We start from the raw sequence: 25,599 nt of genomic DNA on the forward strand, positions 1-25,599 counted from the left end.
ATGGAAAATAATAATCGAAACATCAAATCCAAAAGAAAATCCACTCTTAATATTTATTGAAATCCGACATTGTTGATATCTTAACCCAATAACTACACAGCGCTGAGAAAATAGTACGCGCATAAAACTTCACTCTAGATCAGCAGACGATTTATTGCTTACGGAGGATTCCGGAGATAGTCGATGTATCACGATGGATAAAACTTATCGCAAGCCACTTATAAGTTTGAAAAGAATACCCAAACATTGGAAAATGACTATTCGTTTTCCGTCGGATATTAATGTGAAATATTTTCTTTGTCAAGTGACAAAATTTACACATTTTAACAAGCAAAAGACCTCGTGAAAAAAATCATTTTCTCGCGTCACTAAGAACAATTTTCATGGTATTACCCCTATAGCAAAAACATATCCTTATTTACACCCACGACAATATAAACACAAATTGTCCAAACACACGCATTATTTTTTCCGGTGTCAAATTTCATTTAGCATTAAAGAAAAAAGAATTAACGCTACACTTTTTTGTATCTCCACACAATACCACATACCTTTTTATATATGTTCTGTGTTATGTGTTATTTGAATGTTTAAATAAAAAAATATGGATGATATAACATGATGCATTCTAATATTTGCATTCAAATTGTAACTATAGAGTTAAGTGTATGCAGTTTAGACTGTGATTTTAGAATTGCTACAAAATGGCTAGTTTTTTAGTGGCGACAAAATTTAAACTATTCAACAATAGTTTGCGAAAGAAGATTAGAAACCTGCAAGATACCTGTATTTATTAAATATTTTAATTGCGAATCAAGTATGTTGTTATGCTGTTACACATAATTATACATTGATAATAAATAAGAAGACAATTAGTGGTGTTAACGTTTCCCAATAGTAGAAATCATTCTTCTGATGAAGTCAGTGATATACAGACGAAAGCTCCAGGTATGGCTTTCAATACGTAGTGTGTGTTATTTGACAGTCTAAAACTTATTGGATTAAAAAAAAATCCTGTCAAATTTGTCAATCAAAATTGATTTGACACATCACATGATTTTGATTATGTTAAATCAGTGTACTGTATGCTAAATGCAACTGCTTTAGCAAGCTGTCAAGTTGAATTGAGACATTTGAATAAGCAAACTGTTTCCTGGGTAGGACCAGTATTTAGTGTCTATATGACGTACCATGACGTCGAAAGTCTACAAGACCTACTAAGTAGAACGAGAAATGTACTTCGACGTACAATTTCCACCGACCCTTGAGTGTTAGCCAATCAGAAGACACCTTACGTCTGTTGATTTTAGAGATTTTTGATATTGAACATTATTATTATTATTATTTATACTGAATTATGCGACTATCGACCGCTTTCTCATAGATATTGTGCGTATTTATTAAGCATTATTATTATAATAATTTATACCAAATTATGCGACTATCGACCGCTAACTCATAGATATTGTGCGTATTTATTGACCTGGCGTGGCGGAATTAACCTCTGACTTATGCAAGTTATGGTTATCACAAAATACGACCAACGGGGAGTTTATAATACATTATTTATCCCATTAATGCTTGGTAACTGGTTACCGTTGGGAATTTCCTACACAGTAATGCGCTGGACGGTCGTGATACTCCGCCCCGCATGATCATTTCATACACACAATATGCTGAATAATTTTAATTTTAAAAAGGTAACAATTGAATCTTCTTCAAATTTGTATATAATCTATTTCAATGCATTAAATACTTGAAACTTCTATGTGTTGTTTTTTTGCCATTCTGATATTTTAATTCATTTTGTCCTCAACTAAAACAGAGATTTTAAACATTTATTATGAATAAATCTGAAGGAAAAGCGGCTCAAGAGACTAGTGTTTTGATTGGCTGTTCAGAAAATGTGTACCTAGAAGTACAAACATGTATGTCAAAGTACAAATTGTACTTTGACGTACAAATATACTCTTCGTAAGTGAATTTTTAATTATGTTGACGTACAATTATTGTACTTCAACGTACATTTCTCTTTGTAACGTGTAGGTCTTCTTGACTTTCAACCCAAATGGTACGCCATAGTATGTCTTTAGGGTTATCTAAAGAATGCTTCCACTTTAAGGATCAATACAGAGACCTCCCAGTGACTAAGCCAGTTAGCAGACACCCAATCCACTATACCACAGACACCGAACCAGCTATGAATTCCTGTGGCTAGAAAACAAAAAAAAATAAGATGCTAGATCTTTAAGCTTGGAACATGTAACTCGTTTTAAGATTGATTTTTTTTGGATGCATTACTTAATTATTGCAACCATTATCATATTTTGAACACAATCATATATCCAATACATGGTTATCAAAAAAACTTAAAAAGCTTTTGCCCGTAAATTAGGTAGCACCTATAATCATATTACTGTCAGTCACGATCCAGTTTTTACTGAGATACCCTCTATAGAGCAATATTGAAAAAAATACGTAAATGAAATTCTATCGCGGTTGCAAAGTTGAAATCAGTATTTCTAAAAATGTTCATGTAAGACCTCTTAAGCGATATTACAATTAATGGTCTGCACTACCAATCAATCGTGTGTCTGGGATTGATAACGACGTCAAGTAATATATTTTCTTAATCAAAGACTATTTGTACGTGAATGCAGACATAAAGCATTTGTACAGTTGCAACAGTTTATTGTTGGATTTTATTGCATGTCTGAACCATTGTAAGTTTTCATTATTACATATAATTTTAATATTAAATATACAAATGTGCATAGCATATATATTTATACGTAAACAATTAAAATGAAAGTGTACACTGTTTATTATGACATAGTTATAACACTTACTTTTCAAACAGAATTTGTACTATGACGCATTACATAAATATGTGACGTATTTCGACGACGACAACAACAGTCAACAACAATCAACACATGTTATACCATGCTTTATCTAACTGGAACGAAGTGTCTAAGCGACGCAATGGCACTAACCTAAATTTGAAATAAGCTGGGCACTTTAATTCCTTTTTTTACAAAACAAATACAAAAACCTCAACATAAAGTTGACATGCTTTGTTGCATTTTAGAAATATGACAGATAACATGCTACGCATTAGAAGTCAACATGAGATATCATGTTACGCATGTTACGCATTAGCACTCCACGTGTAAGTTAGAGTGTAAGTTTTAACTAAAAAGCATAAAACCCAAATACAATGTACATTGTCTTAAACACGTTAAAAAACATATACTCCGTATTATGTACACATACATAAAAATCAATGCCATAGTGAGTAACGCATTATACGTGACATAGTTTTTAAGCATTAATAGAATGAAATACACATTAAAACAATTATAAATGAAAGAAAAGACGCCTATCGACTATTAAACACTTGTGAAACTATACGCTTTTATTTACCAGGCAACGTCTTTGAAAAAATAATAAAATGCAGGCATACATGCACTTTAAATAAATGTTAAGTATTGAAATAAAACAACGTCGAGTCTATGCAGTTAACATTTTACAATACACATTATTGCCAATCTTAAACCTTTTCCCCATAAGAACTAAAGTGAAAATGGCTTTGGCAAACAGCATAAAACCACAAAAGCCTGCTATTAACTCGCAGTCTGTGTAGGTTTTATGCTGTTTGCTGCTCATCAGTATCTAAGGTTGGAAATGAAGCCTTAAAAACTTGAATCTAGTGAGAAAAGTTTTAAATTAAATATAACTTTCTAAGGGACTAAAATGTGTGAAAATCCGTATCGAAGTGGCAAACGGTTAACTTAATATAACAACCGGCATGTGACTATTTCCTACAAATAATCAAATTAATGAAATGAGTCTTAGTCGAAACATGTAGAAATCATAACAGCTTGATAGTATAAAATTATATTTACAAGTAAGTTTATAACAAGGTGAGGATTTCCAAAACGGATTCACTAGGCGCTACTGTTGCCGAACGTTCCATTTATTGAACTCGTAGACTGCTGTTGTTGTTTCTGCTGGTGCTGCTTACTCCTCGAGTCTTGGGTCAGGTCGACCTTGTCGTCATTCAACGTAGAGTAATGGAAACCATTGCTCACTTCTGCTCCGTCTAAAGCCAAACAGGTTCTTATTAGCATACACAATTATTAAGTATTAACGTTTATCAAATATACTGATTGTGGAGTAGTATTGTTATAAGTATTATTAGTTTTATTGAAACATATTTTACAACAGGTCGCGTCATTTAGAGGGAATAGTACAAGATTGTCAAACTCAACGCAGCGGTTAACGATAACTATGCTCGGAACCAGTGAAATCTCTGGGCGGAGGTTGGTCCGACTAAAAGAGTTCCGAACCAGATTCCATCAAGGAACGCGCGTTAAATTGTGACCTACCGTATGTCATCACGACTTTTCAGTAAATATGAATTTGAAATCAATTATTACTTTTATGACAAGTAGGGGCAACTCGTTGAGCTCCTAATAATTATGAGAACTCTTTGGCAACCGATGCTTTGTGCTATGCCATTTAATTCCCTCAGTTTTTCTAGTTAACACATAACGTTTAAATGATTCAACTTCAAGATTTTCAGTTTCGTTCATTTGTCACTTCTCAAACACTCGAGCGATTGCTTACCTGACAGGCTGCAGGTCCACGTTATTCTCGGAGTATCTCGGGTTCTCGAACGAAGTCGTCCGCGGTGTCTTCTTTCCGAACAGTGTCCCCAGCTTGCCTAACCTGGTGTGCAAGAATAGTCGAGTCAAGAACCTAATGTTGATACTAAATGAATGCCATTCTTGAATACAAGAACAGTAAGTTGATGCAATAATGTTTATATATTCGAAAATGTTCACAATACAACATAATTACAAGACATCTTAGGTTAACAGGATAGTTTGATAGTGTTATCAGTAGTCTGGAAAATGTATTCATTGTTGATGCAATATTATGCTGTCTTTTCCGTTAAAACAAACTATTTCCGTTAGTCAGTAATTACCATAGACAGTGCAGACGTTTCGCCGACTGACTGTCATAAAACATATAAATAGTATGCAAAGATGTTCCCATTTTATCATCTGCAAGATATCCGAAGATTAATAACTAGTGCTTAAGTATTATTGTTTTATATATGAGTCGCGTTCTGATAAAACTGGGCATAATACATGTGCGTAAAGTGTCGTCCCAGATTAGCCTGTGCAGTCCGCACAGGCTAATCAGGGACGACACTTTCCACCTAAATTGGATTTTTGCAAAGAAGAGACATCATTTTAATCAAAAATATCATAAAAGCGGAAAGTGTTGTCACTGATTAGCCTGTGCGGACTGCACAGGCTAATCTGGGACGACACTTTTCGCACATGTATTATGCCCAGTTGTATTAGAACAAGACACATATTGTCCCTCCCGAGGGTTTTGGAGACCACCGCCTCTTGAACACAGGCATACGTTGCTCAATGGCAGTGTAATATAGCCGGCTTGCAATATATTATACCCTACCTACCTGTACAGGGAAATGACCACCAGGATGACGACGAGCACTAGCAAGAGAATGCCGACGCCGACACCGAGTCCTATCGCCATGTTTCTACTTCCGGTGGAGGCCTGGACAACCGCCATTTCCTGTTCCACATGCGGTGAATGATGCGCTGAAAGATAACAGAGAACAGCTGTAACACGCTTGCAAATAACTTTATTAAAATGTTTTCTTTCGTCAACCTATACGCAGGCTGGTCTTAAGCTACCCTTGGCAAATATGCCATAACACCCATGTTGATGAGCTCTGCTGCGTAAGACAGTAAGGCAAGAAAGAGGCGATAGTTCTAGTGGTCAAGCTAGCAACGAGTCTACAGGTAAAACAGTCTTAAGATTCTAACATGACCTGACATGTATCTAAAGTATAGTTTGTTCATTTATCAGATCCGAATAAATGAATATTTTGTTGCCCTTCCAATTTGTTATTTTTGAGAACGATAACCTTTTGTTTACAAATTAATGTACGCGTGCCATGAAAGAATCTGTATTTACAACTATGTAATATTATTAAGTGAACCTACGAATGCAAAGTGTCGACTCTCCAGCGCTGTAGTTCCAGCGACCGGACATGTCACATATGATGTGGTCTACAAGAGGGTTCGGATGGTACCCGTCTTTGCACGTGAATGTACACGTGGAACCGGGAAGCGGGTAGCAAGACGTGTTGACAAATCCGTCCGGGATAAAGAGCGGGCACCGTATCACTACGCAAAAGACATTACACAATATAAATCTATGCATTTTACTTTACTTAAAAAATCCAGAACAACAACAAAGATCTAACAATGTCGTTTCATTGTTTATGTTTGACTTGCCTATTGGTCAGAGACATTACTTTTAAAAGTAAGAGTTGCGGATCCATGAATGAAAAAAATGGAAACCATTGTTCTATCGTACTCTGTTCAAAACATAGGATTGCCAATCTTCAGTTACAAATATTACCCAAAACCCACAGTAAGACAGAAATCATTGGTAATTTCCATTTTCGAAAACTTTTACAGTACTTTTTAAATGCACATATTTTAATTCGGGTTACAATTTTCGCACATGTTTAATTAATGTTATATTTACTTTCGCAGGGATACTGTATGTCCCACGTAAGCGCACCGTCGCTGTCCATGACGTCAGTGCATGTGAGGCGCGTGACGTCAGCACGTGCCTTGTAGATGCCCGTGCAGTTAAAGGCGCACGTGTTCCCAGAGACACGAATGCACGTGCTGTCCTCGAGGACGACTGCGTTAGAAAATACAGACGGGCATCGGGGAACTGCAATACAATAGAAGGTACATTGAAAATACCACGTTATTATAAAAGACTGACATTGTTTAGTTCAAATTATATCATCAAATACGGATAGAGTTTATTTTATATTATTTTATCAAATACTGATATAGTTTATTAATATTATATTATCAAATACTGATATAGTTTAGTTCATATTATATTATCAAATACTGATACAGTTGAGTTCATATTATATTATCAAATACTGATAAAGTTAAGTTCATACTATATTATCAAATTACTGATACAGTTTAGTTTATACAACTGAAATACTGAATGGAAATTAAATTCAGTAAAATACGATTATTATATAGACGTGTGATTTATAATAAAAGAAATTTTCAACAAAACATGACTATAATGTAATCCTTTGGGTCAGAGGTAAGCAATACTGCAATCAAATTCCCAAATTCCCAAATTGTTACTACTCAGCATTAGTACTAGTTTTGTGAAATTTGCAGTTTATTTAGCGGTGAACTTGTTGTATCAAAAATATATTGGATATTAAAAATAAAATAAGAATGACAACGAGCTGTACAATAAACAGTAAGAATATACGGATGCAACAAAGTGTTCATGGGACAAGATGCGTTTTAACCGAGCATTCTCTCACCGTTCTCGCAGGTTTTTCCGTCCGCTAGCAGATTATGTATCCAGTTACAGCCACACGTGTGCTTGCCACCTGGAGCCGGGAAGCAGATTTCAGAGCACCCGCCGTTGTTCACCATACACGGCTCGTTTTCTGTGAATATTTATTAGAAATATGACACATCGGGAAGGAACCAAACAGTCAAGAATGGTGAGCATCAATCAAACTGTCACCCACCGTGTGGGGAACGAACCCGGGTCGCCAAGGTGAGATGTCACCCACCGTGTGGGGAACGAACCCGGGTCGCCAAGGTGAGATGTCACCCACCGTGTGGGGAACGAACCCGGGTCGCCAAGGTGAGATGTCACCCACCGTGTGGGGAACGAACCCGGGTCGCCAAGGTGAGAAGCGAGTGCAACGCTGCGCCAGCTTTACAGATTGGCTATCTTTATGTTTTTGTCGGAAATTCATATTAAGTTATTAACTAATCACATGTCTACGTCATGCACATATTACGTTTATATAACCACTGGCTTTGCCAAACTGCACATTCGAAAAAGCGGAAAATCCCAAATGTTAACATCAGAAATCTACTGGACTATCTTTGCAGCCGTAATGAAGTGTACTTAAAAGACTTTAACCCAAACCCATTTATGCCAAGTGGACTCTGCCAGCCTTCTAAATTGGATCAATTTATTTCCAAAATTAGGGATATAAAGTATATATATTTCTATATTTAGAATATTTCTTATAGAAATTCCTTTAAGCAAACAGCGCAGACCCTGATGAGACGCCGCATCATGCGGCCGTCTCATCTGAGTCTGCGCTGTTTGCCAAGGCCTTTATTCTAGACGTTAGGCATTAATGGGTTAAAACAACTGCCGTTTTCCGTTAAAGCGGTCTTACCATTAAATTATTCTTTCCCTTGATTGGGAATAACATCCCCAAACTACCAAATTAATACTTTATTATCTCAACAAATAGAACAAAGTCGCTTTTCAGAAATAGGAGAACTATGATTGAGTGAGTGATATTAACATTGTTATATTACATCAACTACAATTTACCTTATTTAACTTCTAATCACACGAGATTTACCTTATTGTCATTAGATTACCCTTTACTTGGAATGTAGGCATATTAATCCATTTATGCCTAACGTTTAGAAAAAAAGCCTTGGTACACAGCGTAGACCTAGATGAGACGCCGCATGGTGAGGCGTCTCATTTGGGTCTGCGCCGTTTGCTTAAAGGAATTTCTATAAGAAATATTCTAAATATAGAAATAAATGAAATTGACATCCCTAATTTTGGAAATACATTGATCCAATTTAGAAGGACGGGAGAGCCTACTAGGCAATGGGTGAAACAACATAAAATTACGAGTGCGTGTGAACTTACTCGGCGTCTTGTCAGCGTAGGCAGCGTTGAAGTAGAATATGGACTGTATGTTGCCGAGGTCGGCTGGTCCCACCCTGAGTATCGGCCCCTGACCGTCCTTATGAATCCTCTGTACCTGTCTATCGAGAGAGACACATGGTGGGTATATATCGTTCAGGGTCAAAGGCACTGGATTGTATTTAACGGACTGGTTTATTCATTTATTATTTTTACCACCATCCCCTCCACCGCAAAAATACCAGTACCGGTAAATGAAATAAATATTAAAATCTGTGGTATTGTACGTATATGCACTTGTGCATCATTCTAAGATGGAAAAAGGTCATCCAAACATTGATTGGCAAACTGACAGAAACGGTGGCAAATACGAAAAAGAGGTCATATGATGGACCAATTCACGGATTGGGATTGCCCATGGATCGGCAAAATATAACATGAGGGACCAGAAGGCCGCAATGAGGACTCCTAAGTCATAAGAGCGACAAAACAGGCTTACGTTTGATAGTATGTAGACCAAAGCTAATTGTTTCCAAGACACGGACACGCGTTGTTATAACATTGTACGTTCAGAATGGTATTCTTTTAAAGCGTTTCTTAAGAAGGTTCTACACAAAATATGTTTAAAACAATCTGATTTTACAGATTTAAATTTAATAGCATCGTTAAACGTCTGACCAAAAACGGGTCCTAATTGTATGTATACTACTTTCAAAAAACAAAACTCCTCAGCGTACTTGTATAACGATGCTTACCTCATGTTGATGTCAGTGAAGTACAGAAAATCTTCCACGAGTTGAATATCCATCAGGTGGGAGGAGTTATCGAACTGTCGGACCAACTTTCGTTCTGCGCCATCGTAGTCGCACGAGTAGATCCTGTCAAGCGAGCCGTCCGTCCAGTACACACGCTTGGCTGACCGGAAGTAATTGGAAGACAGGAAATAAAGGATCGCAAGTTGTATTATGGATTTGTGGTTTAACGCGGAATGATGCGATACGGATTATTAAAAAAAAGACAAATAACTTTCCGCAGCAAAAATAATAATTACTGACCCTTTAAAGCAAGCACAATGTTTTAAACAAATGCGAATTTATCTTCATTTTTTGATATGTAGTTACGTTCAATGGCAAATTAAAAAGTAAGTTCTCACACCGGCTAACGTACACTGCAGCGACGTACAAAATGAGAGAAACAAGTTTCACCCTTACTTATAGTGTGTCATAAGCATTTATTTTTGTTAACCCAATACTCTCAAACACACTAAGAATAATGCCGCTGGGATTGAGTTCTGTAGTTTTTGTCTAAGTCGTTTAAACAAATCGCACAAACTTATAAAGAAATTCTATTTTACCACTAACGGTCGGGAAAGATCGATGTTATAACATAAATTATATTGAGTGATCGGCACACAATTTTGATTTTTTGCTGTGGCCGTACTTCTGTAGTCGAGAGTGACTCCGTTTGGCCAGACGACGTCATCCAGAACGAGCGAGCGCTTATTGCTGCCGTCCATCTGTGCCCTGTAGACGCCGGTCATCCGGTCACCGTGGTCCGTCCAGAACATCAACCTTTTGTAATAGAGCAAACGTTCTGTTTTCAGTCAAAAGGCAATAAAAAACACAACCATTAGACCGGAACGACATGACGTGGAAGGTACAGAACATGAATCTGGGGACGGATATGTGGCGACACCGGTCTGATATTGTACATGTTAAAATAATCAAATCGAATTTATTTAGTCAAAACTTAATGAGCACAATAACAGTTCAAGCCAAATGCTGATTTAAACGCTCTCGAGTCATTTTCCAGGGTATAACCACTACTTGGTGTCTTTGGGTGTATTCAAATTAGGGCTATATGTATGGATTTTCTCAAGCAAAACTGCTTTACATGTTTATACGTATACTTGCTTTTAGAATAAACACAAACCATACTCGCGACTGCCTTTGCTTAAATTTCTCAACGTTCTTTCCACTATTTTTACTGCTATTTGTACTACCTCTTTGCTTGGCTGTACTGTATAGACTAATCATGAGTCTCAGCATACTTACTCTAACAGTAACAAACAAATGCTTACTTTCGCCTCTGCTATAATTTATATAACTACTCACTTTTATTTATACTACTATTACAACAACGTGTATACAACTGCTTGTTTGTATAGGAAGCGGACAACGACAACGAGCGAGGCGTGGTATAGGGGAGATAACCCTGGGCTATGGTTAGGGTTAGGGTTAAGGTCGGGTTAGGGTTAGGGTTAAGGCTAACCCTAACCCAAACCCGACCCGACCCCTAACCCTGACCCTATCCCTAACCCTCTAACCCCCACCCCCACCCCATGCGCATTAAAATACCAGGCCTCGCTCGTTGCCGTTGTCCGCTTCCCGTTTGCATAGCAAGACAGGTTTAAATGTTTCTCTTTCACTAAGGAATACTACTGAATCATTAACTTCAAGCTTCCATGCTTACAAATACCGATCTACCGTACGAAATTATCACTGCTATCACATACCCTTCCCCGGCGTCCAGAACAATGTCGCGTGGCATGTGCCCCTCCCACACGACTACCGCGTGACTCCCGTTGCCATTGACGACGCCGATAACGCTGTCAAAGAGGAAGTCCGCCACCTGCGACACCCCGGTGTAGTAGACGTTTCCGGTACTGGGATCGAGGGCAATACGGTCCGGCCGTACGAATAACGCGCCTAGTCAAGATGAAGTATAAGGCTTGTTTATATATTTCCAACATATTGGTATTGCACTTTTTATGTACGATTTGTGAATGTAATGGTTTGGTAACTCAAATATAAAACAAGTTATGACGTATAAAAAAATGTGTGATACGACAAATTACTCCGCTTTTAAAGAGTATCACATTATTGTCACATGAGTTAAAAACTGATACCCGCAAATATATTTCAGTCGTCGACTTTAAGCATATAACTTACTAATATCGGCAAATGTATTTTGAAAGGAACCGTTTAGACTCGACGCCCATATGTTGGCCGTTCCGGCCGTGGTCCATAAAACCTTGTTGGTCTGATGAATGTAGAGAATTCCATCAGGCCGACCGAGGTTGGGTAAACTGTTGGGAAACATACGAAATTATCCACTTGATAACAATAACTTACTTGGGTTATTGCAATTGATGACGAGGATAACACGGCGATGATGATAATAATGATTTGGGATTTTCTACGTAACATACTAGATCTTATAAACAAAACCTACCGTATAAGAGTACGCAGAACGTTTAATCTACTGGGACGATACCAAAAAGCAAAACTGCTGCTATTTTCTGCTACTCTCTGTGTTTGCATGTAAATGATATTCATAAACGTGAACTGAGAACATAAGAAAAATGCGTAACTTCATTGACCAATGGAGAAACGTGTAAATCCTAGATCACTAGTGTTCCTAAAAGACAATGTGTTTTCTGTTCTTGACGAAACAAACATGCGTATGTAGGCATAAGATACGTGTTCTGAGAAAACTGGGCATAATGCATGTGCGTAAAATGTCGTCCCAGATTAGCCTGTGAAGTCCGCACAGGCTAAGCAGGGACGTCACTTTCATTTTATGACATGACAATGAAGTCTCTTCAAAGCCCAAATCCAATTTACGCGGAAAGTGCCGTCCCTAATTAGCCTGTGCGGACTGCACAGGCTAATCTGGGACAACACTTTACGCACAAGCATTATGCATAGTTTTCTCAGAACGCGACTCATATAATAAACATACACTATACAATGACAACATGCCCCGTTAGCCTCATTACGGGAAAACTGGAGTAAAGTGAATGTGCGTAAAGTGGCATCCTATAGTTTACTTTCCGCTTTTATGATATTTTCAATTTTAAGGAAGTCTCTTCTAAACGAAAATCCAGTCTAAACAAAAAATTTCGTCCCTGATTAGCCTGTGCGGCTTGCAATGACGGCATTGAATTTAGCCCAAAACGAGGCTCAATGTATGTGCGCATGTGCGTGCTACTCACGGCACGGTGACGACAGTGTTGGGATTGTCCATGGAGATCTGGAACACCTGATTGTACGTGTAGTCAGTCACCAGGATGAAGTTGTCCTCCACCGGAGCTATGTGTGAAGATAAATGAATGAATGAATCAATTAATATATCGATCACTTAAGCAAACTATCAATCGATCAATGTATATTATCAAGCTAGATGAATGAATGAATAAATCAATCTATCGATCTGCTAATCAAACTATCAATCGATCATTAAATATTATCAAGCTAGCAAAAAGCAATCAATCAATCAATTAGTTTGTCAATCAATAAAACAGGTATTCTATTGAACAAACAACAACAGCGCTGACGTACGAGTGTGATTTTTTACCTCTTTTATTAATTCACACGGTTTTTAATTTCTACCACTTACGTATATGCATGCAAGCAGTACAATCGAATGTGTTCTACTTTAGACGGGACTACAGCGGTAAAGTCATTCGGCTCAAATATAAATTGATCACTCAATGCCAAGATCCAACAACGCGTTTTATATATTAATTTTAAATGAAATAAATTTATTGCTGAAATATATTTTTAATGTTAGAGTATTAAGTGCTCGAAGAAATATACACAGTGTCCTTAGTAACGCAATTTCATGCATAACCTACCAGCCACGCACGTGCCGTTCGACATCTTCTTGTACCCAATGAAGCATTCGCAGGTTGGGGTTTTACTCAAGTAGTTCGGCAGACAGATTTGCTCGCACCCGCCATTGCTGACGCGTGAGCACTGACCTTCAAGCACAATACATGCGATGACGTCATAAGTAATTATGACACAAGAACATAGTATAACAAGTACAAGACACACGATGGCACGTTATGCTGTACATTAACGTACAGGAACAAGACACGCGATGAAATCATGTTTAAGTGTTCATGTTTAAATAAACACATTTGACATAATACTGTTACGATTTTTGTGATTAACATAAAACTGGATCCATCATTTGTCTACACGAGTCCTCTCCACTTGGACAAACACATTCCCTAACCATAACTCTACTAGGTCTTTAATTCAGCACGCATGTAGGAAATAGTTTCAAATAATTGAAAATACACAAACAGTGCTAAATCGTAAGACATTCAAAACTAAAAAGCACTTGAACAAGTTAAGTCCAACTCAACTAATTTTACAAACAGCTAACATGGTGGCGTCATCCTTATTCTATCAGAGTGGTCATTTTCTTAGCAGACTGACTAAGCACGTTTACCGTGATTATGGCTAGATAATGTGCATCGGAAAACAGGTATCGGGAAATTCTTAATTCCAACTGTTCTTTCGATCAAGTCTCTATATTCTCAAAAGTGTGAATAAATAGTACCAGATTTCCGGCTGGTTTTTCGGCCCTGAATTAAAAGTGGCAAACGTTCAAACCCACACGCAGGTCGGTATTCGACTCTTGCACGATATTTACCTAAGTTCGAATACCCAATACCTCTGGGCATTCGATCCTGGCTCGACATTCGCGTGCGTTCGAATACCAAAAACACAGCTGGGTATTCGATCCTGGCACGATATTCGCTTATATTCGAATGCTAAATACCAAGCATTGAATTCCCAATATACAATATTCATTACCTAGAAAAATTCACTGATCATTCAAATAAGTTATATCAACACAACTACAAATTAAATTTATTACTTTTCTCGAACGGTTGTAAGGCTTTCTGATCGAGCACTTTTATGTCTTTAATGGTTTGTATCCCGGTTATCTTCCCTTGTTCTATCTCCTTCAGTGGAGAACCGAGGCCGATATCAGCTGATCTGATCACGTGATCGCCGCCATTTTTGTGCACCAAAATAATCAGCTCCTGAAATCAGGTAATTTAAAGTTTAAAATCATTCTGCTAAGATGTCGAGTCGAGACCACGATATACAAAAAGAGGTGTGCAAAACTAAATAAAAGAGGAGGGCAATTTAAAATAAAGAGCGATGCAGTAAAAAATAAAAGAAGGGTACATTTAACAAAGAGGAGAGAATTTTAGCTACCTCGCGGCCACGAGTTAGTCAGCCAATCAAATTAGGCGTAACATGTGCAAATATTATGTACGCATATATATAGCTGGCCAACGCGGGCTTTTACTGTGTAGCTTGGGGATTAAGGTCCATTAATCAGCATAATCTTGCAAACTTGTAAGCAAATACCAAACTTTCCATTAATGTACCTTAATATGTGCTCTTCCCAAAAAAAACCGTTAGCCACTAAAAAAATCACACGGCGGCCATTTCTTTTTCAAAATGGCGGCCGCATAATTTATTATACAATTTTTATTGAAAATCAAGGTATTTGCACTCGGAGACAAATGGCAACAAACATTATTCAGGTTGCTTTGTTGTTAAGAATGTTTAAAATATACAATTTAGTCTTCTTTGACATTAAGATGTGAAATATTGTACATTTGTATCGAAATTGTCGCAATTTGCACAATAATTGTGAACCACATATGTATGAATACATCAATAAAATTATCATAACGGAAATATAAAGACAATACACACATGTATGGCACACATAAACAACTGTTTTAAGACATGTTGAATAAATAAATATATATAGCATTTAAAAAGAAAATTATTTTACCCAGGGGTGCGCTTATTATGGACTTATTAATTTAACCGTACGTAGGATATAGGAGCGTCGTACACATCATGGGCTCGCTTATTATGGATTTATAGGCAAAACGTAGGAAGAAGAAGCGTCATATACTACGTCATGCATCTTTTTTACTTCAGTACTACTACTACTTCAGGAGTATAACCTTTGTCACAGGTCAGTTAGAACACCAACATTTATGGTCGTGCTGTTCAGTAATATAGTGATAGGTTTCAATAGAATTTTGAAGCAATAAGTTAGTTGATTGAAGTTATAAATAAATTATAAAAAATATTCTATCAAATAGAAGTATTGTTTTCCCAATCAAGTTTTTAAAAACGGTTTTTATTGTATCTGAGTCTATTGGTTATACGGGTCAATATTAGCTTTTAGATTTAGTGGCTTGTGTTGGTAAAAGGTTAGCCCCTCGGTCAATTCACACAAATAATATGGCTAGCGTCAGTGTGTTCATTTCAAAGCACCAAACAGAGTGGGACAAATGTTGTCTCTGTCAGACTGAAAAGAAAGATGAAAATTTAAAGTTGCCTCCACCCGACAGCAAGGGTAAAGATGGTTACACAAATATAACAAAAAAACGTTCCGCAGTTTAACGCAATGAACCGGCTTCCATTGATCTTAGATCCAAGAAGGTTGGATGAGGGGGTGGAATTGAAACAACAATGCGCAAAAGGCAGGCACAATATCACCAGAGCTGCCGTCTTATGTTTAACAACACAAAACTTGATATGGCTACAAAAAGATCTTCTGCAACAACTTTTGCATTTGGGGAAGTGCCATTTAAATCTAGAAGATAAAGCATGGATATAGAAAAGAGCATCATGTGTTATAGCGAAACGCCTAAGTCAGACCTCTAGCAATGACTATGAATATTGATAGAAAACTAAAGGAATATGCCCGGACTCTTAATGATGGGAATCTTCTTGCCACTCTTAGTGATGGAGATGCAGTGGCACAAGAGCTCAAGTACCACAAGAAGTGTTTGTCCTCTCTGTACTACAGGGAGAGTGCCCATCTGCCAATACTTGATGGCCAAGAGAACTGCGGGTCATTGGAAAATGAAAAATACCCGCTTGTATTTTCAGAGCTGGTGACATTTATCGTGGAATCAAAATCCAAAGCAACAGACCCCATAGTATTTTGTCTTGCATATCTCGTTAAGATGTTCTAACAACGACTAGAGCAATTTGGAATAAATCAGTTAATATCAACTGTGCATTCAACAAGGCTGAGAGATAGACTGCTGGCAGAAATTCCAAAGATTGAAGCTCATGAAAGCGGAAGTTATCTGACGCAATTGTGAGCAAGAAAGTATTTTACGCCGACTCGTGCTTCGGCGGATGGTTAAACAGAGGGGTTTGAAATACGACTGTCGTCTGTTTTAAAAAGAGTTTATATCATGCCAATCAAGAGAATGTGACCTCTTAGACGTTTGCTCTAAGTGACAATGGATCCCTATATGGGTGTAAGAAATCGACAATCACGACGTTTCTTGAAGCCACAGTGAAGAACTCAGAGACCGTGACAACTGCTACTGCAAATGTTATTGATGGTTCGGCGTTGGTGAATACATTACCACATAAGTTGTCCAAGACCTTTTAGGATTATGATGCACTTGAAGTAGTACCAAAGTTTCAGCGTTATGCTTCCTTATATAACAGGACAGACATAGTTTTTGATGTTTACATGGTTGAACTTTATAGTCTCAAGGCATATGCCAGATAAAAGAGAGGGGCAGGAAAAAGACGCAGAGAAACACCAAAGGGTAAAGTTTCTCAAAACTGGCTTACGGGACAATAATAACAAAACTGACCTGTTTAAGTTTCAAGCAGACAATATAATTGAGTCCCGTCCCCAAAACATTTTGATTGTATCAAAAAAAGACAGCGCAGTATGCAACCACGACAGTCTTCCTGAGGGACTAATTCCATGCAATCATGAGGAAGCAGACACAGTGATGTTTTTGCTTGTAAAGAACGCAGTACACCAAGGGCATAAAAACATCATCCTTAAGGCTAATGACACTGATGTTCTAGTGATTTCTGTTAACACCTATTTAGCTCTAATCAATTTTGGCTTGGAAAAACTTTGGCTTGAATACGGTCCAGGAACAAATGTGAGATGGATCCATATTCAAGACATTGCTAAATCAATAGGCAACAAAAACTTATGATATTGCCTTTTTCATGCATTTACAGGGTGTTACGCTGTTTCAGCATTCTGTGGGAAAGGTAAAAAGGTTGCATGGCAAACGTGGAATGTGCTCCCAGAGATTTGCAAGGTTTTCTCAAAATTGAGCAAATATCCGATTGAGGTTACACCAGGAGACAAAGAGGCATTAGAAAGATTTGTAACAGCCATGTATGACAGATCCAGTTCAGCAGCTGATGTTCATGCAGCAAGATTAGACATGTTTGCTCGAAAACAAAGACAATATGATGCAATTCCTCCAACTAGAGAACCCCTTTGTCAGCACATAAATCGTGCAGCATACCAAGCAGGCTGCATCCTGGGTCAAAGTTTAGATTGTAGCATAACTGTGGCAGAACAATCTTTGGAAAGTGTTCTGGGCTAACCTTAACCCAATTGCAGAAAGTTGCAAAGAGTTAACCAAGTGTGGCTGCAAGACAGACTACTCTGGTCGCTGCACATGTTACAGGGTTGTTCTTACCAGTACCGGTTGTGTAGCTGCATGTGTCAAAACTAATCTCGACTTATATTAATGAGATCATGAAAATAAAAACACCTTTGGATTTGAGTCATCAACCTTTATTGAGAAGACAAATGTTGTTTAATTGACACGGGAACCTAATCATTACTTGACTTTATAATGGCAGTCAATTTGAAAATGTATTTGCCATTTTGAATAATCTATCACAATGTATATGATATGATATATATATATATTACTCTAAGCTCTTCAAGCATTGAATGTTTAATATACTAATACTCATGTCTAAAATACCCAAATACTACTAGTTTAAATTAAACCCAACTTGGACATCAAAACTGAGACCGGTAATGGCTGCCATCTTGAAAAAAAAAATAGACGCCATTTTCTATCTTCGGTTGGCTCAAAGGTTTAAGTAAAAACATCAAACTGAGTTTTCATACCAAATGGCATGTGTCCTTACTGATTTCATAGATTCTTTTGAATAATGTAAGCTGCCCAACTTGTTCACATAAATTGAGACCAGAAATGGCGACCATCTTGTAACTGGACGCGTCTTAAATGTTTTACTTACTAAAGGATTTTATCAAAAGTGTGTACCGAACTAAGTGTTTATACCAAATGTCATGCTAATTTGAAGATTTTCACAATTTTTACTCACAAATGCTTAAGACTTACCCAACATGGCTATATACATTGAATCGGAAATGGCGGCCATCTTGAAAATAGCCGCCATTTTGAATTTTTGAGTGGCTAACGATTTCTATAAAAAGTGCATATCAAACCGAGTGTTCATGCAAAACTTCATGCTTGCTTACAGATTTGCAAGATTTTTATGCTAATTCTCCTAGCCAGTGATGATTACTTCCTGTGTATAAAGATCACCATGAACGACCATATTAAACAATTTGATTGGCTGACTAACTCGTGGCCACGAGTTAGCTAAGTCGGGATCTCGAGATAGCTAAAATTCTCTCCTCTTTTGTTGATGATTACTTCCCTTTGTATAAAGATCACCATGAACAACCATATTGAACAATTTGATTGACTGACTAACTCGTGGTCACGAGTTAGCTTAGTCGGGATCTCGAGATAGCTAAAATTCTCTCATCTTTTGTTTAATGCACCGTTCCTTTATTTACTGCACCGCTCTTTTTTAATTGCACTCCTCTTTTATTAAGTTTTGCACTCCTCTTTTTTCTATCTCGTGGCCACGACTTAGCTAGTTAGTAAGTCGAGGCCGCGAGATAGACAAAAAAGAGGAGTGCAATTTAAAAAAAGGAGTACATGTCACCTCTATGCCACCGTACTAAAAGAAATAAGATCTTCTGCAAAAGAAAGCACTGTCGAAAAACTAACTACATTGGACAATATTTGCCGTTTGTGAATCATAATCAAATTCCGCAAATAAAATTAAAAAAGAATGTGTGGAATCTTCTCAACTCATTATTTAGTATATTTCTCGACCGATAAATAAATTATTGTACATGTGGGGAGTCTTAATTTACACATCAAACGCTACAAATAAATTGCGTACATTGTATAGAGCAAACGTCTCGATATCTTTCTCGTTGTAGAGGAAGTCAGACGCGGAACCGTTGTAGTTGACACTGAGGAGGTTTGTGTGACCAATAGAGCTGGCAACCAAAGCAAAGAGGCTAAAATAAAAATATAAACAGTGTTTATTAGCTTATTATACAAATGTATGAGCTAATTTTCCTACTTACTTTTGAATCGAAAATAATATTGTATTAACACATATCCACTATATATCATTGTCCTAATAAATGATGAAAAAATTTAATATGATGCGTTACGAAGCGTGATACACTCTTTCATACATCGAAACCAATGGAATTTAGTTTTTATCATAATAACGTCCATTCTTTTATTTGGTTAAAACTACACCATAAACCACGTACAGATCGTATTTGACGTCGTGGACTAGCTTCTTGGGGTTGACGAACTCGTACTGCAGGGTCACGTGATTGATCACGCTATCCTTGGTTTCCAGATCCATCACTTCTAGATGATTGCCGTCGCTGAGCCAGAAACCTTTGCTGAAAAAAAGAGAACCAAACAGTTGAATTCGATGGTGTAAGTACGGATAGTACGACAAATACAGGTAACGGTAACTACCGACATGTGTTGCATAGTTATGGCGTCGTATAACGTAAAACGTGTTTATACTCTTGCGGTAAGCGGAATAGTGAAAACGCATATATCACTGGCATTATATACTAGTACTGTATGTAAGGTTATAACTGTATATGGGCCAACATATGTTTAACACTTAGTGTTATGGGTCATCGAATGTATAAAACTTACTGCAAATGGAGCGTAATATGTTGGGAACCTACTATGTATTTGACGGACACTTCTGTATATGGGTCACAACAAGGAAGACCGAATGTAAGCCACTTATTATCGATAGTTCACCACATGAAGGACTCGTACTGTATAGATACCACATGCAGGGAACATAATATATATAAATAAAAATATATTGCACAACATATATAAACTCAATACGGAACGCATGTTGGACACTTACTCTATATGGGACAACGAATGAAGGACACATGCTTAATATTGAAGAACACATGAAGGGCACTAACTCTAAAATAAACAGCGCACGTATGACCCTTTATCTTTATGAAAAAGCGCACTAAGGACACTTACTCTATATGGAACAGTACATGTACGACACTAACTCAATATGAAACAACGCATGTCTGACACTTACTCTATATGAAACAACGCATGTCGGACACTTATTCTATATGAAGCAACGCATAAAGAGCACTTACTCTATATGAAACGACGCATGCCGGACACTTGTTCTGTATGAAACAACGCACGATGGACACTTTCTCTATATAAAACAACGCATTTCGAACACTTACTCTATATGGAAAAACGAATAAAGTGCACTTACTGTAGGCGGGAAAACGCATGTAGGGCACTAACTCAATATGGAACAATGAATGCAAGACCCTTGCTCTTTATGGAACAACGCATGTATTACACTTACTCTATATGAAAAACGCACGTAGGACGCTTACTATATATGGAAAAACGCTCGTAGGACGCTTACTCTATATGGAAAAACGCTCGTAGGACGCTTACTCTATATGAAAAACGCATATACTCTTTATGGAACACGCAATTTAGAACACTTACTTATATAAATATGCATTTATATGAAACAACACTTATAGGAAACTTACTTGATATGGAACAATGCATGTAGGACACTAACGCTATATGCAACAACGCGTGTATGACACTTACTCACTATGTATGGAAAAACGCATGTAGGACACTAACTCTATATGGAACAACACATGCAGGACGGACACTAACTCTAGATGGAACAACACATGTAGGACACTAACTCTATATGGAACAACACATGTAGGACACTAACTCTATATGGAACAACACATGTAGGACACTTACTTTACATGGAACAACACATGTAGGACACTTACTTTATATGGAAAAAGGAATTTAAGACACTTAATCTGTATGAAAAAACCCACATGTAGGACACTCATTCTATTAGGAAAAAGGAATTTAGGACACTTACTCTATATGGATCAACGTATATAGGACACTTACTCTATATGGATCAACGTATATAGGACACTTACTCTATATGGATCAACGTATGTAGGGCACTTATTGCAAATGGGTCCACGCATCAGTTGATACTCACTGTATATGGGTCACCACAAATAGGACTCATATTGACTCACAGGTTACCGCATGATGGACACTTACTGTATATGGGGCACGATCACAAGGTTATGAGGTCCACTTCCGGTCATTGACTGATGCATGATGTTGACATGCTGTGGTTCGTTCTGGAACAAATAACTGGTTGTACATTTTTCAAGGCTTGGTCACGATCTTGTTTAGAAATACTGTCACATATTTTATCTGAATAGATATTACATTATTTAAGCTTCGGTAAAACTTCGGTTAGCTTCGATGGCACTGTTCTGCTGACACGAACAACTGATGAAAAGTTTAACTTGCATGGCTGTGGCATGTACATTTGTAGCTAACTCGCGTTAGAGGGTAACAAAGACGAAATCGTACGTATGTGCGGTATGGTATTAGTTTGCATTCGCCCGGTTAATGTACGCTGAAATTTTTGTGTTCTTATAATCATTATAGGCGGCTACGATGTATTTGTTGACAACGCATGCAAGTATCGGCTTCCTTAAGTTAAAATGCAAGTTTAAATTAAATTTGCGCAACATCTTGGTATCCGGCACATATGCGTCCGAGGGGAACCAACTAGCAAGTATTCGATCCAAATTTATGATAACTGTAAAACTGAAAACCTTTAAAACTGCATTTTACAGTCCACGAATAATTTAAAATATACATGCCAATAATCTAAGAAGCAGCATAAATTAAACTTGGACTTTAAACACATAGATAGCATTTATCATGTTGTATCTGTACTTTATTGTAGTTAAAACTAGTGATTTTATTAATAATCTGTAAGTCAGTTACGACATGATGGAACAGATGCTCATAATAAAATGTCTACTCACACAATGTTTAAGCAAAATTCTTTAAGTTTTTCGTGCGTCAAAAGGAGATGAATTACACAGAACATCGTTTACAAGAGAATCAGTGCAATTTACGTTAAGCGATTAACATGTACATAGCGTTCACAATTATAATAAGACATGGTTACATGCGTGAACAATACAATATGGGCCGCGCTCTGTGAAACGGGAGTTTAATAAATGTGCGTAAAGTGTCGTCCCAGATCAGCCTGTGAAGTCCGCACAGGCTAATCAGGGACGACACTTTCCGCCTACACTGGATTTTTGGCTTAGAAGATACTTTCTTTAAACATAAAATATCATAAAAGCGGAAGATATCGTACCTGATTAGACTGTGCGGCTATTAAGGGACGACACTTAACGCCATGCATTTAACCCCCCTTTCACAGAGCGCGGCTCATATATTGCGACAGTTTACGTCAAATCGTTGTTAAATTGCCAATAAATAACGAATAACTCAAAGTTATTCTTAAAGACGAGCATGTAATATCCTTACTGGTTCCACGGTCCATATCTGCGGGGAGCCGGAGTCTGCGGCGTAATACAGCAGCTGGTCCACGTAGTCGTACGATATCGCTGAATAGACAAACACAATAGCGTCAAGAACATAATTGTGAAACTTTCATCAAATAAGGTTGTTTCCCTTAGACTATATTAACTGTCGCATATTCACAATGACGTGCCAGAGTATTTATGAAGAAAAAAGGTAAGTGGTTAAACGCTCATAAAAGTTTCGAAAACCAGCAATGTGCGCGTGTATATGTAACCATATAAGATTTAACGTGTAGTTTAGCTTGAATGCGTACATATACATTTACATGTTCATAGTAGGCTTTGAAAATAAAATACATTAGTACTAGTTTGTTTGCGCTGGTACTTAAGTCTGTTCTTGAACGTTTTTCATGCATGCACTTTTACTTAAATCAATATTAAACAAGGTCCCTAACTTGTTCTTCGATGTGCATGTTTACATATGCCTATGGGCCGTGCTCTGTGGAGAATGGGTTTAATGCATGTGCGTAATATGTCGTCCCAGATGAACCTGTGCAATCCGTACAGGCTAATCAGGGGCGACACTTTCCGCCTTAACTTGATTTTTGCTAAGAAGACACTTTCGTGTAACGAAAAATATCATACAAGCGGAAAGTGTCTTCCCAGATTAGCCTATGCGGAATCCACAAGCTAATCTGGGACGACACTTTAGGCACATGCATTTACCCCCCTTTTCACAGAGCACGGCCACTATGTCTTACTTGTGATGTCATAAGATGACTCTAATATCATGTATCTGCGCTGTTTCTCGGAACCATGGATGGGCACACTGAAAGAGAAGCACGTTATGTACAATGTGCCACCTGTAGGGGCATAACTAGATCAACACTAGGACAGAATACATTATGTCGAAAAGCGCTTTCACATATAAGCCTCATTCAGCACACGAATAAAACAAGTTATGGTGATTAATCACAACTTTAAGTTTTTGTAAATATTTGGTTGTTATGTTTGTTTAATTAAACTGCATTCTTTGTATTATTCTCAATGTGCATTTTTCAACGAAATTTTGATAACGCGATGCAATATAAATCATGCTGAAAATACAAACTATCCAAATATGATGTTCACAAATGAACTGCACAAACAACTGTATATGCCTACTTAAAAATAAAATACCTTAACATAATTATAACATTAAATTATTGACTTCTTAAATTTTAGTGGAACAATACATGTCGAACAGCGCCATGGACACGAAAGCAAAATATTACCATTCAATTTGACCACAAGTAAATTTGCATCAGGCGCGAAAAAATAATATTGTGAACCCAGCGTTAAACCTTTAGTAATTGTCCCATGTGTGTTTTTTTGGCATGACATTTTACTTCAAAAAAATACTTTTTCTGTCAAACTGAGGATACAATTGGCATTAAGCCATTGTTTGTTACACTGTAAGTAACTGATGGTGTATATGATATACACCTTCAGTTATTTCATACAATACGAGAGCGAAGCTCGATAATGGTATGAAAGTACTGAGGGTGTATATCCCATACACTATCAGTTACTAACTGTGTAACGACTATATCTTAACCGACTATTCGATAACTCGGGGTGTATGGAAATTACTCGGGGTGTAAGGAAAAGATACCATGGGCACGTGACCGTTCTAAGCCAATCAGATCAGGTCATTTTTGTAGGAGGTGAGATATAATGACATACCGGTGCACAAGTCCCATCACTGAACGGTTCTTTTAGAAACATAAATGTTAAGTAAATTACAATAAAATAAGTCGTACCTATAGAGAAATCTGCCAACCACAAAGTAGACGTATCGGTCCATCATGTTTAGTTCCATCTGGGAAATCGGTTGGACTTCTGAGTCCGGAAGTGAGTAAAAACAAAATGGCGTATAGGTGGCCAGGCTGCTCACGACCCGTATGTCGACAATACATAGATCTCTTCCGGTGTTGATGACGATGCCTCGAAGGTATTTCCCCGTATCCTCTGCAAGATAATTAATTTTCTTAAAGAAACCTATTCACATCAATTTGCCATTTAATGTGTAAGTTATCCCACAGGGATTCGAGCCATAAATCTTTGAATAAAAAAGCTAACGCCTTAAGTTGCTTTTTACCGACTGACTAATGTTTGAACTTTATGTTGGTTCCACTCACTGTTCGCAAATGTAACAACCACATATATAAAACAGATAGAAACGATAAAGAGCACGTTTTTTCTCAATTTTATTAGGATGATTCCTCACATTCAAAATTGTATTTTAGTTTTCATTCGTCCTTAGTGTTATATCGCCCCTTTATAAGCATAATATTTAATTTTGTATCTTTGAGACAAGCAATCAGAAAAAAACGGTCAAAAGGTACGTGAAAAAGTGTCTTG

At 37.4% G+C, this 25,599-nt stretch overlaps 1 protein-coding gene across 1 annotated transcript; it reads right to left on the reverse strand.

Moving 5' to 3' along the window:
• Positions 1 to 2,684: 2,684 nt before the first annotated feature.
• LOC127845939 (low-density lipoprotein receptor-related protein 6-like) lies at positions 2,685 to 25,045 on the reverse strand. The gene is made up of 20 exons (XM_052377118.1): positions 24,999 to 25,045; positions 23,958 to 24,025; positions 23,201 to 23,280; positions 21,902 to 21,984; positions 20,038 to 20,175; positions 19,653 to 19,773; positions 14,476 to 14,644; positions 13,439 to 13,564; positions 12,797 to 12,893; positions 11,751 to 11,887; positions 11,315 to 11,507; positions 10,240 to 10,370; positions 9,555 to 9,714; positions 8,803 to 8,921; positions 7,427 to 7,555; positions 6,601 to 6,795; positions 6,051 to 6,233; positions 5,498 to 5,642; positions 4,635 to 4,734; positions 2,685 to 4,106 (listed from the first exon to the last, which is right to left on the reverse strand). Exons 1-20 carry the CDS (start codon positions 25,043 to 25,045, stop codon positions 3,951 to 3,953), a joined length of 2,577 nt encoding a protein of 858 aa, XP_052233078.1. The 3' UTR covers positions 2,685 to 3,950.
• Between the last annotated feature and the right edge of the window lie 554 nt (positions 25,046 to 25,599).

This window comes from Dreissena polymorpha, chromosome 9, assembly GCF_020536995.1.
Source record: "Dreissena polymorpha isolate Duluth1 chromosome 9, UMN_Dpol_1.0, whole genome shotgun sequence".
Lineage (NCBI taxonomy): Eukaryota > Metazoa > Mollusca > Bivalvia > Myida > Dreissenidae > Dreissena > Dreissena polymorpha.

Bases quoted from the DNA above. Each gene is read 5' to 3' on its own strand.
- LOC127845939 (XM_052377118.1), bottom strand. From the start codon at position 25,045: ATGATGGACCGATACGTCTACTTTGTGGTTGGCAGATTTCTCTATAG. The intron at 12,894-13,438 runs GTAGGTTATGCA...CTTCACACATAG, and splicing joins GAACGGCACGTGCGTGGCTG to CTCCGGTGGAGGACAACTTC. The intron at 4,107-4,634 runs AGGTAAGCAATC...TGTTTGGCTTTA, and splicing joins ACGTGGACCTGCAGCCTGTC to GACGGAGCAGAAGTGAGCAA.